This window comes from Oryx dammah, unplaced genomic scaffold (assembly GCF_014754425.2).
Source record: "Oryx dammah isolate SB20612 unplaced genomic scaffold, SCBI_Odam_1.1 HiC_scaffold_14, whole genome shotgun sequence".
Lineage (NCBI taxonomy): Eukaryota > Metazoa > Chordata > Mammalia > Artiodactyla > Bovidae > Oryx > Oryx dammah.
In genome coordinates, this window is record NW_024070198.1 from 31,545,194 (window position 1) to 31,563,567 (window position 18,374).

Below are 18,374 nucleotides of genomic sequence, written 5' to 3' on the forward strand. Positions count from 1 at the left end.
TAATCAATCTGATTTTGGTATTGACCATCTGGTGATAAATCTTACCTTGAGGGAAGTATAGCTGGCAACAATGCTTGCTCCAAAGACAGTGGAGCAGAAACAGGTTTCTGACTTTGGCTTTCTAAATATTCCTGGAAAAATAAAACATAATCATTTACTCCCACTGTCTGACTTCCATAAACATATATAAAATATAATTTCATCTGCAAAAAGTTAAAAGTGAGTTGTTAATAAAATGAGCCATACTATTGATATATAACATGAGAAATACTTTCTATTAGCCTAAACTATCTTCAGAAGTACAGAATGACTCATAGAATGTTGTTAAGCATGAAATCAAAAAACTGAAGCTCCAAAGACAGGATGATGCTTAAGCAAAATCATTTAAAAATTAAGGGCAAAATTTAACTTTTCTCACATCTTCATGAAATTAGTTTGCATTCCCAATATTATTAACAGTGATAATTGACCAACCATACCCTTTTAAAGGAAACCTGACAACCCGAAGGTCATATTATATTCAAAAGAATCTCAATTCAAAAGCAAAAACAAGAGAAGCTCTGCAGCATTAAAAAAAAAAAAAAAAAAGTGTTAAAAAAATGACAAGGTCCTTAACCAGAAAGCATATAGCATAGCAGTTAGACTTCCTTAAAATAAAACCAAGAAGTGGAACAGGAGAGGCAGGACCTCTGTGCCGTATCTTTGGGTTCCCAACTCCCCATCCTTCTTTCTCCTTTACCAATTTGAAAATCTTAAGAATTTAAAACTGCAGGACCTCAGAGATTCACCAGCCCCAGGCTTCTCCATGAGGATGGCACTCTTCCTCTGAATATGTGGGTATTAGACTCCACTGAGTAGAACAGAGCATCACCCTGGACCATCCTTGTTACCCAGCTGTAAGACATGTTTTTAAAAATGTCTCCTAAAGGCAATTTTAAAACATAACATATAAAATATTGATTTATGTAAAGCAATATGCATAATTCTCATGAATTATAAAAGACGGCAAAAAGCTATGAAACTGGTGTTTCCCAAAGACAGACATTTAGTCTCCTTTGTCAACAGGCATATCGGTGGAAAAATTCAGGAAATACTACTCTTGTCAGAGTCTTGTTCTACAAGAGAAGAAACTGAGGCCTTAACTCACATGGAGAAGAGGCATCAGAGGCTGGTCTGGTGCCCAGATCTTCCGACACTGAGCTAGACTGATGCTTCCACACAGCTTCAGCTCAACAGACACTCACCTTTAAGGAAAATGGTTGTGCAAAATCCACTCTGACACATCCGTAGTTTTTTCGTAACATTCTGATAACGCCTCTTGCTATGCTCCAGAGGCTCTCATTCTTCTTGGGTTTTCCCTAGTTTGCAATTTTGAAAGAATAGTATGGTAAGCAACAAAGCTAACAAATATGCAAATATTATTATCCAAAGATAAAGTTTATGAATTTTTTTATGGAAACTTAAGGTTTATCTGGAAAAATAATGAATGAAGGAGGAAAATACCTATCCATTTGCTGAGACCTGTCAGAAAATGTTGAGCACTCAAAGATGCTCAAAGATGTAATGATATCACTGGGAAGGTAATTTGGCCAATGAAAAAGGAAACATTTAACACAACTTCTTTTAATGCATTGTTTACATGATTCACAAAAATACAATTGCAAACTGCTGAAGGATAAAGATGACACACTAGCCTGAAAATCTGTTCTGTGGTTCTCAGATAAAATCAAAGAGACCACCTTATTGTGAGCTGATGATCATGATGGTCCAAATTCACAACATTAAGCAACCAAACACCAAATTCAGCCCCAGAGTGGCCTGTAAGCCAACTGTTCATCCAGTGAGTGTTTCCTGAATATTTAACATGCATAAGGCACAGTGACAGCTGTAGAATGGACACAGGACTCAGATATGACATCATGAGACCCCGTCAGGGTGAGGGAGCATACGTTCAGGCTGCACACAGGCAACACAAGGAGCGGGTCTCACAAGAGAGATACAGATAACCATCCAGGTCTGTCACTTTATTTTTTGTTAGGAGTCCTTGAGTTTTTAGTATGTTTTGAGCAATAAGCTTGACATAAGTACCATGACCAGGACTTTCACACTAAATAAGAACAAAACTAAATCCCTCTGGAACTTGCAAACTGCTGGGAGGAACAGTAAGTTGGTAAAACCATTCTGGAAAACTGTTTGGCAGCATCTACAAAACTGAATGTACCTATGCTTTATGAGCTATCAATTCCACTCCTAGGTACATACTCAACAAAATGCATACATATAGTCATCAAGAGAAAGGTTGATGCCAAAACAGGAAAAACAGGTTGATGCCAAAAACAGCCCAAACCAGGAAACCAAACTTGTTTTTCAACAGTAGAACAGACAAATTGTATATTCATACACTGTAATATTACACAGCTATGACAATGAACAAATTCCAACTATCTGTAATAAGTTGTTGCTTAAGCAAAAGAAACCAGAAACAAAAAGTCCACACACTATATAATTCCATTTATATAATGATCAAAAACAGGCAAGTCAATCTATTCTGTAAGAAGTAAAGATAACCAGCTACCCATGAGGGGACAGCAATGAGAGAAGGGATAAGGGGGGTTTCTAGAGTCCTCAACCTCAGTGCGATTATGTAGGTGTGTTCACGTTGTGCTAATTCAAGCTACATGCATATGATGGATGCATTCTTTCATAACTGTTCAATAAAAAGTTCATGAAAAAACTGCTGCCACTTTTCAAATTAACTTGTAGCTGCTTTGCCAACATGATCCCACCAATTCTTCAGGTTTAACTTAAAACTGTACACATAAGCAATAAGCTCTGACTAGACCAAGCCACACATACCCTTCCCAGGGCAAAGATGGTAACTCAGTATCAAGTATTCTTTCATTTCCCAACTCTGTGACTAAGGCTGCTGTTGATTAATCTAATCATGGCAATTCCTCCAAATGCAGGAAGACATGTTAGCACTACCAATCAGGCTATGATAGGAGATGAAAGCCCAGCCTACCATGTGTTATAAAATTAGAGTACAAAGAATGTTCTCAAGTAATTCTAAAAGCACTTATCTAAAAGCAAAAGGCTAAAAAAGCAAAGATGACTTTTGTGTAGGTGGTCTTCTTACCAGTTGTTCGCCATTGTAATGACCCTCAATAATACGATCGTAGGAGATCCCAACAGGTATTATCAAGATGTCTGGGATGGTATTGGTAGACAGAGTATCTACCACAACTGACAAAAGTCCTGCCCGAGCACAGGAGATTTTTCCACTTCTTGAGCGTGTGCCTTCCAGAAAAATCTCTAAGAACTGCTGCTGTCGAAGTAGTTCAACTATATGCTGGCATATAAGAAGAAAGGAAAAGATGAACTCATGAACTCAGAACAAGCTCAGCAAAGTTAAATCTTAAAAACAGAAACCCTTAAAAGTTCACTACAGACAAAATATTTTACACAAATAATAGCAAAAGAGCATCTCCAATGTTATATTTTTATGATAACAAAAAGTAATCAGCAAACTCATACCCAAGCAATAATCATTGAAATAATTACTCAGACAACTGTTTTTTAAAAATCTCAATCAAGTATCTCTTTCTTCTACTATAATCGCTACCATAACAACTTTAAGGGTAATTAGAGATTACACATACCCCATGGAGTAAAGCTCTGTAGAGAATATCTTTCCGTCCATCTGGCGTCTCATCTAGCCTCCGTCGTATGAAAAAGCCTCCAAGCTTATGGATCAAAGTACTATAAATTTAAGAATGCATTAATTTTTTAAAAATGTAAAAAGAAGACTCAAATTCCAGTGTGGATATAAGCCACAGGTGTTGTTTGAGCTGCTGATTGTGAAAATCTGGACATTACCCATACAGTTGACACATTTCTATCGTTTACATTATGCATTAGCTTTCAAAATGTCACTGTGTATAATGAAGCTCTGTTACATCTGTTATAGGCCAAAAGGAGTTTCCATGATACATTACCCTGCAAAGGTGCTGGTACAGATTTTAAGAAGATTATAAAACAGTGCTCAATTTTAAAACCCTGTCCAGGGTCTCAAGACACTGATCTTTAGACATCCCCAAATGTTCCTATGGCACATTTACTTCAAGATGAATGTGATATTTAAAAAGCTCCTTTGGGGAAATTTTCTCAAATAAGTTATTTCTTAGAGAGTATTCCAATGAGATAAGGATAAGTTTATCAAACTGGAACCAAGCATAACCATTCTCCCAAAGCATGAAGTAAAAATTTGCTTCATTTATGTATGCATAGAACAAACAATTCTCACAACCCCATGTCTCCGCCTACAAAACTGATGAATTATTTTGATAGGAGGCAGAAATTTTCCAATACTTGTCAACCTTTCCAATCTCGGAGCCTTCTCCTCTGTTCAAACAGTGTGATATTAATACAAAGTTTTGGCACCTTCTATAGTCAGCATAAGGAGGACAGTAAGATAGCCCTGGAACTTAATGTCTTTGAACGTTAACTTAACTCTCTGAAAGTTAAACTTTGCAGAACAAATTCTTAAGGGGATGCTGCTGCTGCTGCTGCTGCTAAGTCGCTTCAGTCGTGTCCGACTCTGTGCGACCCCAGAGACGGCAGCCCACCAGGCTCCCTCGTCCCTGGGATTCTCCAGGCAAGAACACTTAAGTGGGCTACCATTTAACCATCCACAAAAATAACCCATCCTGAAAAGTGGTTTGTGACTTGTACAGACTGACATGTAACAAAAGAACACTGCAAATAAATAGGTCAGATTATTTAGAATCTGTCATAGCTGAAAGAATGATAAGCTAACTGGCATAAAGGTCATGAAAAGGGAAGAAATTATCAGTGTCTATTAGGCAATTTCCAGAGATTCACCTCGAGAACCAATCCAACATAGAGGAAATGAGTACATAAATTGTTCTGACTATAGAGGAGGCAAACTGTTATGGGCAAGGCTTCTCTAGAGCCCAGGTGAAACAGCCCTCTTCATGCTCAGTCTATGTCTAAACACTGTTTCGAAAAAGTGAAAGTGAAAGTCACTCAATCATGTCCAGCTCTTTGTAACCCCATGGACTATATAGTCCATGGAATTCTCTAGGCCAGAATACTGGAGTGGGTAGCCTTTTCTTTCTCCAGGAGATCTTCCCAACCCAGGGATCGAACCCAGGTCTCCTGCATTGCAGGCGGATTCTTGACCAGCTGAGCCACAAGGGAAGCCCAAGAATACCAGAGTGGGTAGTCCATCCATTCTCCAGCGGATTTTCCCAACCCAGGAACCGAACTGGGGTCTCCTGCACTGCAAGTGGATTCTTTACCAACTGAGTTATCAGGGAAGCTCCCTTTCAAAAAAGAAACTTTTTTTTTTGATGAGTTTCTAATTCAACTTTCCAGGTTCCTTGATACTGGGAAGAGGTACCCATGAGAAAAAGCATAGACATTCTGATCCTTGAAAAAGCATAATACTTGGAAAAGTCTGTAGCATTATATCACAGTGGATTAGAGTTAGCTGTTTGTCTATATCCCCCACTGTTTTATATCAACTATTTGAAAGCAAGGACTATGTGTCTTGTTCACCCTTGCCTGGAGCATATGTGGGCAAGTATCAGCTGACTGCATGTATGAATGGCTTCTCTTCACTCACGTGAGTCAGATTAGCTACAGAACTCTGAACCGAGAGATTAGGAAGGAACTCCTTGGACTGTGACACTGAGGATCAGACTCCCTGGCATGCAAAGCAGTGACCGCTCCCCTTATGAGGCCCTGCCTGAATGACCCGCCAGCCTGCTCCCCTCAGGTCACTCTCCACGCTTATCCTCCTCTCGCTCTCTATTCCTCACACAGCTGACCTAAGCGATGCTTTGTGCTCCGAAGTTTGAGACTAAACACGTCTCAAATCTATGACCACTTCTCTGAGAGAACTATTATACCTTTCTTTAAGCCTTCATCATCTTTTGTCTGAACTAACACAGTCAGAATTGATCTGTTAGTTGCTCAGTCTTTTTTGTACTTTCCAAATTTTCCACAATAAACATGCATTCTTTTAAAACAAAGCTAAAAATCCTAATGTCCTCATTACAATAAAATGTATCTAAAGTTATAATAGAAAAATACAAATTCAAAATATAATCTTCATACCTTAACTTTCAAAATAAGGTGATCTTACCTGAAGATGGGGATGTTGAGATTATTGCCTGAAGCAATGTACGGCGCTTTGATGTTATGGCAGAAGAGAATGAAAGTGAGCAGCAGATAGTCAATGTGTGATCTATGAACTGGCAGAAATATAAGCGGCAAATTCATCTAGCAAAAGGAAAAATGCCAAATTTAAAATTCAAATGGAAAGTTGAATTACAGTTCAAACATTTGGTTAGAATCACTCAAACACTAGCTAATTAGAGACTCATTCTGTAAAAACATTTTTCAGTAAATAAGAATGGCAATTAATATTTCAATTATATATTATCTAGCTAAAAACAACTGCAGCAATGAAAACTAATCAGGGAAGGAAGAAAGCAATCAAGAATTCAAGGTGACTCCATCATATATCTTCTGAGAGGAAGCCCTAATTATATAAAAAGAATGTAGGTTTTGGATACAAGGTTGGTTTGGTTTGAAATTCTAGAGAAATGACTTATTGGCCATAACTTGGGACAGTTTCTTAATCTGTATGTGCCTTTATTTCCTCATTCATAAAATAAGGATCATTCTATCTGATTTTCAAAATTATTGCAAGGTAACTTACAGAAGGAATCCTGCATATTGCTGATAGGTCCTTCTTTACACCACTTTTCCCCCCAAATACAAAGCTACTGTAGTTATCTCACATGGGGAAAACCCTGCAAATGTGTGGGACTGCACAAGAGTATACAAAAAGCATTCCCCTAAAATTCCAAAATCACTGCAAAATGTGGAGAAAAAAGAATGATAGATTCACATAATTCTTGCCTCAGTTGCAGCTTTAACCATTTCAAGTTGACCCTTGTGAATCTGAATATTCCAAAAGAAGCTGTTGAACAGTTTCAGCAGCACCCATCCAGTCAGTCTGAAAGGAAGTTTAAAAAGTTTTTAAATGTATACACATATTTATATATATACACATACATAGTTTGACAGCTATCTACCTAAACTGTTGAACCTAAAACCTAAGAGTGATTGTAACTGACTTCATGTTATGAGCACATGTGTGTGTATACATGTGAAAGTGTACATCTGAACTGTGGACTTAAAGAACTGATTTTACATATGTACTACTCATAGAAGCATCCATTTATCATGTACTAAAATCTTATATTTTACTCTACTTGCATACTTTATACTTCAGAAGCTATAGTCAAGCAAACAGTTAAGTGAGCAGAGTGATCCCATTACTGAATACAAATCACTCCATTTAAGACATAAGCATGTGCAGATTCATCAAGAAAATAAGAGGGTGGGCTCAAATAAATAAAATTAGAAATGAAAAAGGAGAAGTTACAATCACCACTACAGAAATACAAAGGTCATATGAGATAACTACAAACAATTATATCCAAATACTGATACAGTGGACAACCTAGAAGAAACGGACAAACTCCTAGAAATGTACAATCTGCCAAGACTGAACCAGGCAGAACAGAAAATATGAACAGACCAATTACCAGTAATGAAACATAGTCAGTAATAAAAAAACAATTCCAGCAAACCAAAGTCCAGGACCAGGTGGCTTCACAGGTGAATTCTGCCAAACATCTGTAGAAGAGTTAACACAAATCTTTCTCAAACCATGCCAAAAAATTGCAGAGGAAGGAACACTTCTGATTCTACCCATCCTAAGAGGGCAGCATCACCCCGACAGCAACACCAAAGACATCACAAAAAAAGAAAATCACAGGCCAGTATCAATGATGAACTAGATGCAAAAATCCACAACAAAATATTAGCAAACCAATTCAACAATACAGTACATTAAAAGCATCATATACCATGAAGAGCAGAATTTATCCCCAGATGCAAGAATGATTCAACATCTGTAAAATTAATGTGATACAACACAATAACAAATTGAAAAATTAAAAAAAATATATGATCATCTAAACAGATGCAGAAAAAGCTCCTGACAAAATCCAACATGCATTTAATTTATAATTAAAAACTTTCAACAAAGTGAATACAGAGGGAACATACCTAAACATAAGAAAGGCCATAAACGACAAGCCCACGGCTTACATCAGACTCAATGGTGAAAAGCTGAAAGCATTTTCTCTAAGGTCAGGAACATAACAAGAATGCACTTTCCCGCCACTTTAATTCAACACAGTACTGAAAGTCCTGGTCATAGCGACCAGAAAAGAAAAAGGTCTGAAAGAAATCCAAAGTGATGAGAGACTCTTAATGAAGGCAGAAGAAGAGAGTGAAAAAGCTGGCTTAAAACTCAACAATCAAAAAACGAAGATCACAGCATCGGGTCCCATCACTTTATGGCAAATAGATGGGAAAACAATCAAAACAGTGACAGACTTAATTTTCTTGGGCTCCAAAATCACTGCAGATGGTGACTGCAGCCATGAAATTAAAAGATGCTTGCTCCTTGGAAGAAGAGCTATGACCAACATAGACAGCATATTAAAAAGAAGAAACATCACTTTGCTGACAAAGGTCCATCTAGTCAATGAACAGTATCAAAAGGCAAAAAGATATGACTCTGAAAGATGAATTCTCCAGCTAAGTAGGTGCCCAATATGCTACAGGAGAAGAGTGGAGAAATAGCTGCAGAAAGAATGAAGAGGCTGAGCCAAGGCAAAAACAACACCCACCTGTGGGTGTGACTGGTGGTGGAAGTAAAGTCTGATGCTGTAAAGAAAACACTCCATAGGAACCTGGAATGTTAGGTCCATGAGTCAAGGTAAATAGGAAGTGGTCAAACAGGAGATGGCAAGAGTGAACATCGACATTTTAGTAATCAGTGAACTAGACCAGGAGCTGACTGTGGCTCAGATCATGAACTCCTTATTGCCAAATTCAGACTTAAATTGAAGAAAGCAGGAAAACCACTAGACCATTCAGGTATGACCTAAATCAAATCCCTTACGATGATACAGTGGAAGTGAGATATAGATTTAAGGGATTAGATATGATAGACAAGACTGTCTGAAGAACTAAGGGTGGAGGCTCGTGACATCATGTAGGAGTTAGTGATCAAGACCATCCTCAAGAAAAAGAAATGCAAAAAGGCAAAATGGTTGTCTGATGAGTCCTTACAAATAGCTGTGAAAAGAAGAGAAGCTAAAGGCAAAGGACAGAAGGAAAGATATACTCATCTGAATGCAGAGTTCAAAATAGCAAGGAGAGATGAGAAAGCCTTCCTAAGTGATCAATGCAAAGAAAGAAATAGAGGAAAACAACAGAATGGGAAAGACTACAGATCTCTTCAAGAAAATCAGAGATACCAAGGGAACATTTGATGCAAAGATGGGCTCAATAAAGGACAGAAATGGTATGGACCTAACGGAAGCAGAAGATATTAAGAAGAGGTGGCAAGAATACACAGAAGAACTATACAAAAATGATCTTCATGACCCAGATAACCACAATGGTGTGATCTTTCACCTAGAGCCAGACATCCTGGAATGCAAAGTCAAGTGGGCCTTAGGAAGCATAACTATGAACAAAGCTAGTGGAGGTGATGGAATTCCAGTTGAGCTATTTCAAATCCTAAAAGATGATGCTGTGAAATTGCTCAATCTAATATGCCAGCAAATTTGGAAAACTCAGCGGTGGCCCCAGGACTGGAAAAGGTCAGTTTTCATTCCAATCCCAAAGAACGGCAATGCCAAAGAATGTTCAAACTACCACACAATTGCACTCATCTCACACACTAGTAAAGTAATGCTCAAAATTCTTCAAGCAAGGCTTCAACAGTATGTGAACTGAGAACTTTCAGATGTTCAACCTGGATGTAGAAAAGGCAGAGGAAAGTGAAAGTCATTCAGTCTTGTCTGACTCTTTATGACCCCATGGACTGTAGCCCGACAGGGCCCTCTGTCCATGGAATTCTCGAGGCAAGAATACTGGAGTGGATGGCCATTCCCTTCTCCCAGGGATCTTCCTGACCCAGGGATTGTACCTCAGTCTCCTGCATTGCAGGTGGATTCTTTACCATCTGAGCTACCAGGGAAGCCCAGAGGCAGAGGAAACAGAGATCAAATTGCCAACACCCACTGTATCACAGAAAAAGTAAGAGAATTCCAGAAAAATATCTACTTCTGCTTCATTGACTACATTAACCCTCTGACTATGTGGATCACAACAAACTGTGGAAAATTCTTAAAGAGATGGGAATACCAGACCACCTTACCTACCTCCTGAGAAATCTGCATGCAGGTGAAGAAGCAACAGTTAGAAACGGACATGGAACAACTGACTGATTCCAAATTGGGAAAGGATTACATCAAGGCTGTATACTGTCACCTTGCTTATTTAATTTATATGCAGAGTACATCATGTGAAATGTCAGGCTGGATGAAGCACAAGCTGAAATCAAGATTGCCAGGAGAAATATCAATAACCTCAAGATATGCAGATGATACCATCCTTATGGCAGAAAGTGAAGAGGAATTAAACAGCCTCTTGATGATAGTGAAAGAAAGTGAAAAAGCTGGATTAAAACTCAACAATCAAAAAACAAAGCTCATGGCATCTGGTCCCAACACTTCATGGCAAATAAATGGGGAAACAATGGAAACAGTGACAGACTTAATTTTCTTGGGCTCCAAAATCACTGCAGATGGTGACTACAGCCATGAAATTAAAAGATGCTTGCTCCTTGGAAGAAAGGCTATGACCAACCTAGACATCATATTAAAAAGCAGAGACATTACTTTGCCGACAAATATCCATATAGTCAAAGATATGGTTTTTCCAGTAGTCATGTATGGATGTGAGAGTTGGACCATAAAGAAGGCTGAGCGCTAAACACTGATGCTTTCTAATTGTGATGCTGGAGAAGATTTTTGAGAGTCCCTTGGACTGCAAGGAGATCAAACCTGTCAATCCTAAAGGAAATCAACCCTGAATATTCATTGGAAGGACTGATGCTGAAGCTGAAGCTCCAATACTTTGGCCACCTGATGTGAAGAGCCAATTCTATGGTAAAAGCCCTGATGCTGGGAAAGATCGAGCGCAGGAGCAGAAGGGGTGAGAGAGGATGAGATGGTTGCATGGCATCATGGGCTCAACAGACAGTTTGAACAAACTCTGGGAGATAGTGAAGGACAGGGAAGCCTACGTGCTCTAGTCCACGGGGTCACGAAAAGTCAAACAAGACTGAGCAAGTGAATAACAACAAAAAGTGAAAAGGAAGAAGTGAAACCATCACTGTATGCAGATGACAAGACACTAGGGAAATCCTAAAGCCATCCAAAATCTACCAGAACTCTTCGATGAATTTGGTAAAGCTGCAGAATACAAAATTAATATACAGAAATCAGGTGCATTTCTATACACTAACAACAGACTATCTGAATGGAAATTAAGAAAACAATCTCATTCACAAATGCATCAGAAAGAATAAAATACCTAGAAATAAATCTAACTAAACAAGTAAACTACCATACTTGGAAATATGTAAAACACTCATGAAATAAACTGAATATGACACAAGTAGATGGAAAGATATACTGTGTTCATGGACTGAAAGAACTAATATTGTTAAAATGACCCTATATCCAAGGCAGTCTAGAGATTCAATGCAATCCTTATCAAAAATGCCAAAGGCATTTTTCACAGAACTAGAATAAATCATTCTAAAATTTGTATGGAAACATATCTGAAATAGCCAAAACAATCTTAGGAAAAACAAAAGTGGAAGCATCACACTCCCTGATTTCAAACTATCCCCCAAAGTTACGGTAATCAAGACAGACAGCATGTTCCAGCACAAAAACAGATACACAGATCAATGGAACAGAGAACCCAGAAAGAGACTCACACTTACATGGGCAACCAATCTGTGACAATGGAGGCAAGTATGTACAATGGGGAAGAGTAATGGTGCTGGGAAAACTGGACAACTACATGCAAAAAATCAAACTGGACTACTCTCTCACACCACGCTCGAAAAAAATTCAAAATGGATTAAAGACTGAAATCTAAGACCTGAAACCATAATACTTCTAGAAGAAAACATAGGCAATATTCACTTTGCCATCAGTCTTAGTAATATTTTTTTGGATATGTCTCTTCAGGCAAGGGAAACAAAACCAAAAATAAAGAACTAGGATTACATCAAATTAAAAAGCTTTTTCAGAGTGAAAAAACTCTCAGCAAAACAAAAAGGCCACCTATTAATGGGAGAAGATAATTGCAAAAGATATATCTGATAAGGGGTTAATACCTAAATATACAAAAAACTCAAACAAGACAATAAGAACAAAAAAAACAATCCAATTAAAAAATGGGCAGAGGATCTGAATAGACATTTTTCCAAAGATACACAGATGGCCAACAGGCAGATGAAAAGATGCTCAACAGCACAAATCATTGGGAGTATACAAATCAAAACTATAATGAGTTATCACCTCACCCATCAGAATGGCTGTTATCAAAAAAGCAATAGATAACAAGTGTTGGAGAGAATGTAGAGAAAAAGGAACCCCTGTATGTGGCTGGTGGGAATTTAAATTGGGGCAGCCACTATGGAAGACAATATGGAGATTTCTCAAAAAATGAAAAACAGAACTATCATAATCCAGCAATCCCACTACTGGATATTTATCTGAAGAAAATGAAAACACTAATTAGAAGCCATATATACACCCTATATTCACTGCAGCACTATTTATAATAGCCAAGAGGTGGAAGCAACCCAAGTGCCCATCAACAGATGAATGGATAAAAAAGACGTGGTATGTACCCACACTCAGAAACGCACAATGGGTTACTACTCAGCCATAAAAAAGAATGACATTTTGCTGTTTGTGACAATACGGCTGGACTTACGCTAAGTAAAAAAAGTCAGACAGAGAAAGGCAAATACTGTATGATTTCACTTACATGTGGAAACTAAAAATCAAGACAAAACTATAAACATAACAAGACAGATACAGAAAAAAAAAAACAGGTGGTTGCTAAAGGAGAGGCAGGTAGGGATGTAAGAAATAGGTGAGAGAGATTAAGAGGTACACGCTTCAATTGTAAAATAAATGAGTCTCAAATATGAAATGTACAGTGTGGGGAATTTAGTCAATAACTACGTAGTACATTTGTATGTTGGCAAATCATAACTAAACTTATAGTGGTATCATTTTGAAATGTACAGAAATACTGAACTACTAATGTTGTGTAACAGGAACCAGTATGGTGTGGTAGATCAATTATACTTCCAAGCTAACTCAGAAAAGAGATCAGGTTTGTAGTTACCAAAAGGTGGCGGGCGGGTAGGAATTAGATGAAGGCAGTCAAAAGATACAAACTTCCAGCTATATGATAAATAAGTATTAGGGATATAATTATAACACAATAACATTAATTAACACTGCTGTGTGTTATATATGAAAATTGTTGAGAGTAAATCCTAAGAGTTCTCATCACAAGGAAAATAAATTTCATTCTATATCTTTAATTTTGTATCAATATGAGATGATAAATGTTCAATAAACTCATTGTGGTTTTCATAGTGGATGTGAGTCAAATCATTATGCTGTATACTTTCAACTTACATAGTGTTGTCTTTCAGTTATATCTCAATGAAACTAAAAGAAAATAGAAAGACATGAGCATGTGAAACCTAACTCACAACTAGTATAGAAGGCAGCGGCAATAATACAATGGCTGCTATCAACTGACAGAGACTGAGGTACCTTGAAGCATCCCAAGCACTACTTCTCCTGAGAGTTAAATAAGAATATAAGGAGGAGTCAGTTTTTAACATCAGAATATGTTAAAAACCTCTTTTGGACCAAGAGCATTATATTAGGAAGGTCCAGTGGTTCAGTCCTGTCTGCTCAAAACCAGATGACCCCTGATTAAAGTTTTTTGCTTTGCCTTTTAATACCTGATCATTGCCGGTGAAACGGTGGCAACCATTTCTTGAAGGATCTTTCTGGCTTTCTTTTTCACTTTATTCACAGCTTTTGATTGCTGCTGAGCAGAACCATCAGGGTTTAATTCACCAGCCACTTCTGCAATTGCCTCTTTTACTCTGATTTCAAAAACAGGAAAGACAGACAATGTAACTGGCTTTATGCTACAGTCTGTATTATTTCCTAAGCTACAGATACAAATCACAAAGCAAAATACACTTTCTCTTTTAAATGTGATAACACAGAGGAATAAACTCAAGTTAGAAGTGCTTTCTTTGGCTGTTTATTAAATATTAAGTATATTATATTCCTAAATCAATGACTCCCTGAGGAAGCTGTAAGGCAGATTTAAATTTTTAATTCAAATTCACTGGGTAACAACTATGTGAACTTGAATGTTCCAGTTATGTTGTAAGGGATGCAAAGTTACACTCTGGCAGAAGGGAAGAAAAGAAAGATTATCCTTCTAGATATATAATTCAGAAGTACCCCAAACCCACTGCCAAAGTAACATGATTTTTTTCTTTTATTTATTATTCATTTACATTCTGACTATGAGTGGGATATCTGTAAAACTCTCTAGGAGGGATTGAAGGTGGACATAAATAGTCACAAGCGTTTTCCAAATCACGTCAGTAATTTTAAAAGGCACAGCTTTAGATTTAAACAGCACAGACCAGTAAGCTATAAGGTAAAAGGGAAGATTTAACCCAGTCTTGTAAATCTCCCACATAACTTATGGAAGAATGCACGAGGTTTAAACTTCCTAAAAATAACTTCTAACATCCTAGTTACAAGTCAAAATATCTGGATGAAATGAAACACACTTGATGGGCATTACCTAGAAAACAGAATATAGAATTACCCAAAGGAGTTTCTCAAACAATTGTTTTTTTCCTCTCACTGCTGCTGATTTTAGAATAATATACAGCAAAACTCCCCATCATTCATTACTACAAAAAGACCAATTCCACAGGACACTGAAACACCATCCCTAAGCCTATCCTTGAACAGCATTTATATCAGTACGGCCAGGAATGCTTTCACAAGTAATTCATGTAATTATTACACCGCCATGATCAACTATTCACTTGTTCATTCAGTAAATTCAGTAAATATGTACATGCCACTACTGCTCAGCCCTTAACAACTGTACCACTGGGCTTGCATTTCTAAGCATTTTTCAATCCACTCTGGTCTCCAGCTCCCCAAATCCAGACAGGTATCTAACATGGGCCACAACAATGCGGTGGAATAGAGATCAACCTTCACCCAAACTCCCACAGTTTAATGGCTTGACTTTGTAATGATTTTCCCACTCCATCAGAGTTCAAGTAGGTCTCTCCAACTTTTAATCAAGATCCTCTGAGGGCAAGAACAATTACTTTATTCTCTTAAAATTTCTAATAATGACTTTCTAATAAAAGAATTTGTGCCTAGGTGCTTAACAATTATTTGACAGAAATATGAAATGAGCTTCTCTTCTGGCTGTAAAGTAGGAAATGCATTGTCCCCAATATTCACATTACAAAACACTTAACAGAGAACTCTGGAAATATTTGCCTATCTGAACTCCAGCTCGCCTTTCATATTAGAACCCCATTCCATTATTCATGCATAAAATAAGGCTGCTCTTCCCACATGGCACCAAAACCATCTGTTCTCTTCCCTTTCCTTGCTTTCTTCTGGAGCTTGAACATTTAATGTTTGGAAACACAAACTCCTCTTGGGACAGAGTCCCGGAGAAACTAAAGGTTAATGAAGGAAATTACTTCCCCACTCCCACCACCCATCCCTGCCTTTCCCCTTTACAACAGTATCCCACCCTTACCGACTGCTATTCAGCACATTTTCAGTTACGTTGGTGGCAAACATGCCTTTATGGACATCTCGCTCTTGAATGAAAAGCACGTAAGAAAGACGTCTTGCCAGCCACCCTCGGTGCCTGCAACATGAAAACGATTTAGCAGAAAAGCACTCCAGGAATACCTATTATTCAGAGGCTTCCCTCTTGTAAAAACAAATCCTCATTTCACCTGTTCCAGAGATTTAGGGTTTTCCTGTAGCAAATTCTCCTTAGTAAGTAGTTCAGGATGCTATGAAGACAGTTTTATTTCTTTTCTTTCATGTACTCTCAGCTAAAATTTAAACTTGGAATTTGTGTATCAATGCTTGAATAGTATTGCTCTGCAAACTAATAATCCAAATATAAAAACAAAAGAAATGTAAGCATCTTACTTTATTAATACCACTTAAAAAACCAAATATGTTGAATGCCTTATATACAAGTTTATATAGCTTATAGCTACAGCTACAGGCTATAAAAAGTAATCCAGGAATCTTATCCTACCACAAAGGGCTAATTTTCTTTTTGCTGTCATTACAGTAATTCTTCTAAGGTGACCACTGACTCTCAAATTGAATTGATAAGGCTGATCAGTTGACAGAAGTCACAGTTAACTAGACAACAGTCCAAATACTTGTACTCTGGACTTATGAAGCCAGAAGCTCTTACCGAGTTTTCTTGCTATGTTTTTGTTTTTGGCTTTTTTATAAAACACATTCAACATACCTAAGAAACAGGACAAACTTCCAGCAGTGACAATGACTATGTGTTATCTGAATGGGGGTTAAAGACATGGATCTCAGAACAAGAATGCTATAAGATTTCATTATGCAATGATTTGAAACTATTTGTAATGATTATATAATGCCTCATTATCATTTCCTCCATAAAGATATCCAGACAGACAGTAGAAGATTTCAATTACAACTTAATTCTGAAAATATACAAAAAGTCTTCGATCAAGAAAAAGTAATTTGGGGGAGAACTGTTTATGAATCACATGTTCCTTCAACTCTCCTTCCTGGCATTCTTTTTCTTCCTCCTTTCCTTTCTCTCAGTTCTCTGAACAACTTGGCCCAATATGTTAAGTGTTTAATTCTAAAATCTTTCAGTGAACAGTTATTACTGGAATGTACAAAGTCCACACTCTTGAGGAAATCCCTTTGCAACAGACTGAAAGCAGTGTGTGTGTGTGTGTGTGTGTGTGTGTGTGTGTGTGTGTGCATAAAACTGTTCAGGCTTTGCTCCCTGCAACACAGAGAAGGGCTAAATAGCCAAGTCACCTGTACAGGAAGCTTATTACACTGAATAGTTTCATTGCCTAGTCAATATAACATGCTAAAAAGTGTGTGTTTATCTCACATGTTTTTTTTTTCTTAACTGCCTCCAAGTGAAGACAACAAATGAACTCCTCAGTTTTGTATGTAAAATATCTACTTACATAAGGAAGAGACTGAATGGGATTCTTTTGCTTAGGATTTTAATCATGTCAACCAGAGGGGGGAAAAAATTGCTCTTTCCTTTTAACTTAAGAAAACAAGAGAGAGAGGAAAGGAAGGGTAGCATAGAAATTAGCAAAACCACATCTCTTGATTTTAGTTCTATTAAAAAAACAAAAAATTAGCTAACATATATGCAAGTATATGCTCATTTATAAAAAATATCATTAAAATATGAGCAGTAACATCAAAAACCCTTAAAATTTAAGTATCTGGCTTCTTTGACCAGTTTTTTCATGAGATTTCATGTATTTCTCATCTCCTGAGCCTCCAGGCATTTACTCTTGGAACTACAAGGACTGGTAGTGGTTTTGGCTCCCGTTCTGCTCTTGTCTTACAGACATTCACCCTCCTTCCTCATCCCCCAGCCTAAATCCACTGAGAAGAAAGCCTCTTTTTCTCTCACTCTGATGCCTGGAATTTGCAAGTAAGAATTCTAAGAAAAGACTTAAGCCAGTAATAAATCAAAGAATATTCACTCTATAGATCAGGCAGATTTCAGAAAGTTATACTTTTTTAAGTATAAAATAATAACATATCATGAGACATTCAAACCAACACCTCTCCTCCAAAAAATTTCTGTCACATTTTGGCACATTTCAGCAGCAACATCAATATATGAATAAGTTAAAGAAACTTATAAGTAATATCTACAGTCTCATGAAAATATTATATGATACAGCAGTAGAATAGTAATAGGTCTCTCAGGTTCCAATTTTTAGATAAAGTATATGTTAGAAGTTAATACCCTATTCACTCTTCAAAAAAAACATAAAGAGATTCATCTTAAAGTGCATTGGTTGGTTATTATGGAGTCTTTCTCTTGACATGCATTAGAAATATAAGAAATTTATTTTTACCTTGTGTGCGTTTCATTGATATAAATAACATTCCGCAAACCCAAAGACGGGATACTGGGGTTGAAAAATTTATCCTATATAAAACAAAATAAATATAGACATAAAT

The 18,374-nt window shown here is 37.3% G+C and overlaps 1 protein-coding gene across 5 annotated transcripts in view; it reads right to left on the minus strand.

The window, feature by feature from the left end:
* The window catches only part of GPAM (glycerol-3-phosphate acyltransferase, mitochondrial), a 72,984-nt gene that overhangs the window by 16,755 nt on the left and 37,855 nt on the right, over positions 1-18,374 (minus strand). For all 5 annotated transcript variants that reach the window (XM_040255102.1, XM_040255099.1, XM_040255101.1 and 2 more), the window contains 9 exons: positions 18,269-18,342; positions 15,895-16,008; positions 14,036-14,182; positions 6,952-7,048; positions 6,170-6,306; positions 3,660-3,759; positions 3,137-3,349; positions 1,245-1,358; positions 46-131 (listed from right to left, as the gene is read on the minus strand). In XM_040255102.1, coding sequence (XP_040111036.1) covers positions 46-131; positions 1,245-1,358; positions 3,137-3,349; positions 3,660-3,759; positions 6,170-6,306; positions 6,952-7,048; positions 14,036-14,182; positions 15,895-16,008; positions 18,269-18,342 — 1,082 coding nt within the window. The remainder of the gene's footprint in view (positions 1-45; positions 132-1,244; positions 1,359-3,136; positions 3,350-3,659; positions 3,760-6,169; positions 6,307-6,951; positions 7,049-14,035; positions 14,183-15,894; positions 16,009-18,268; positions 18,343-18,374) is intronic.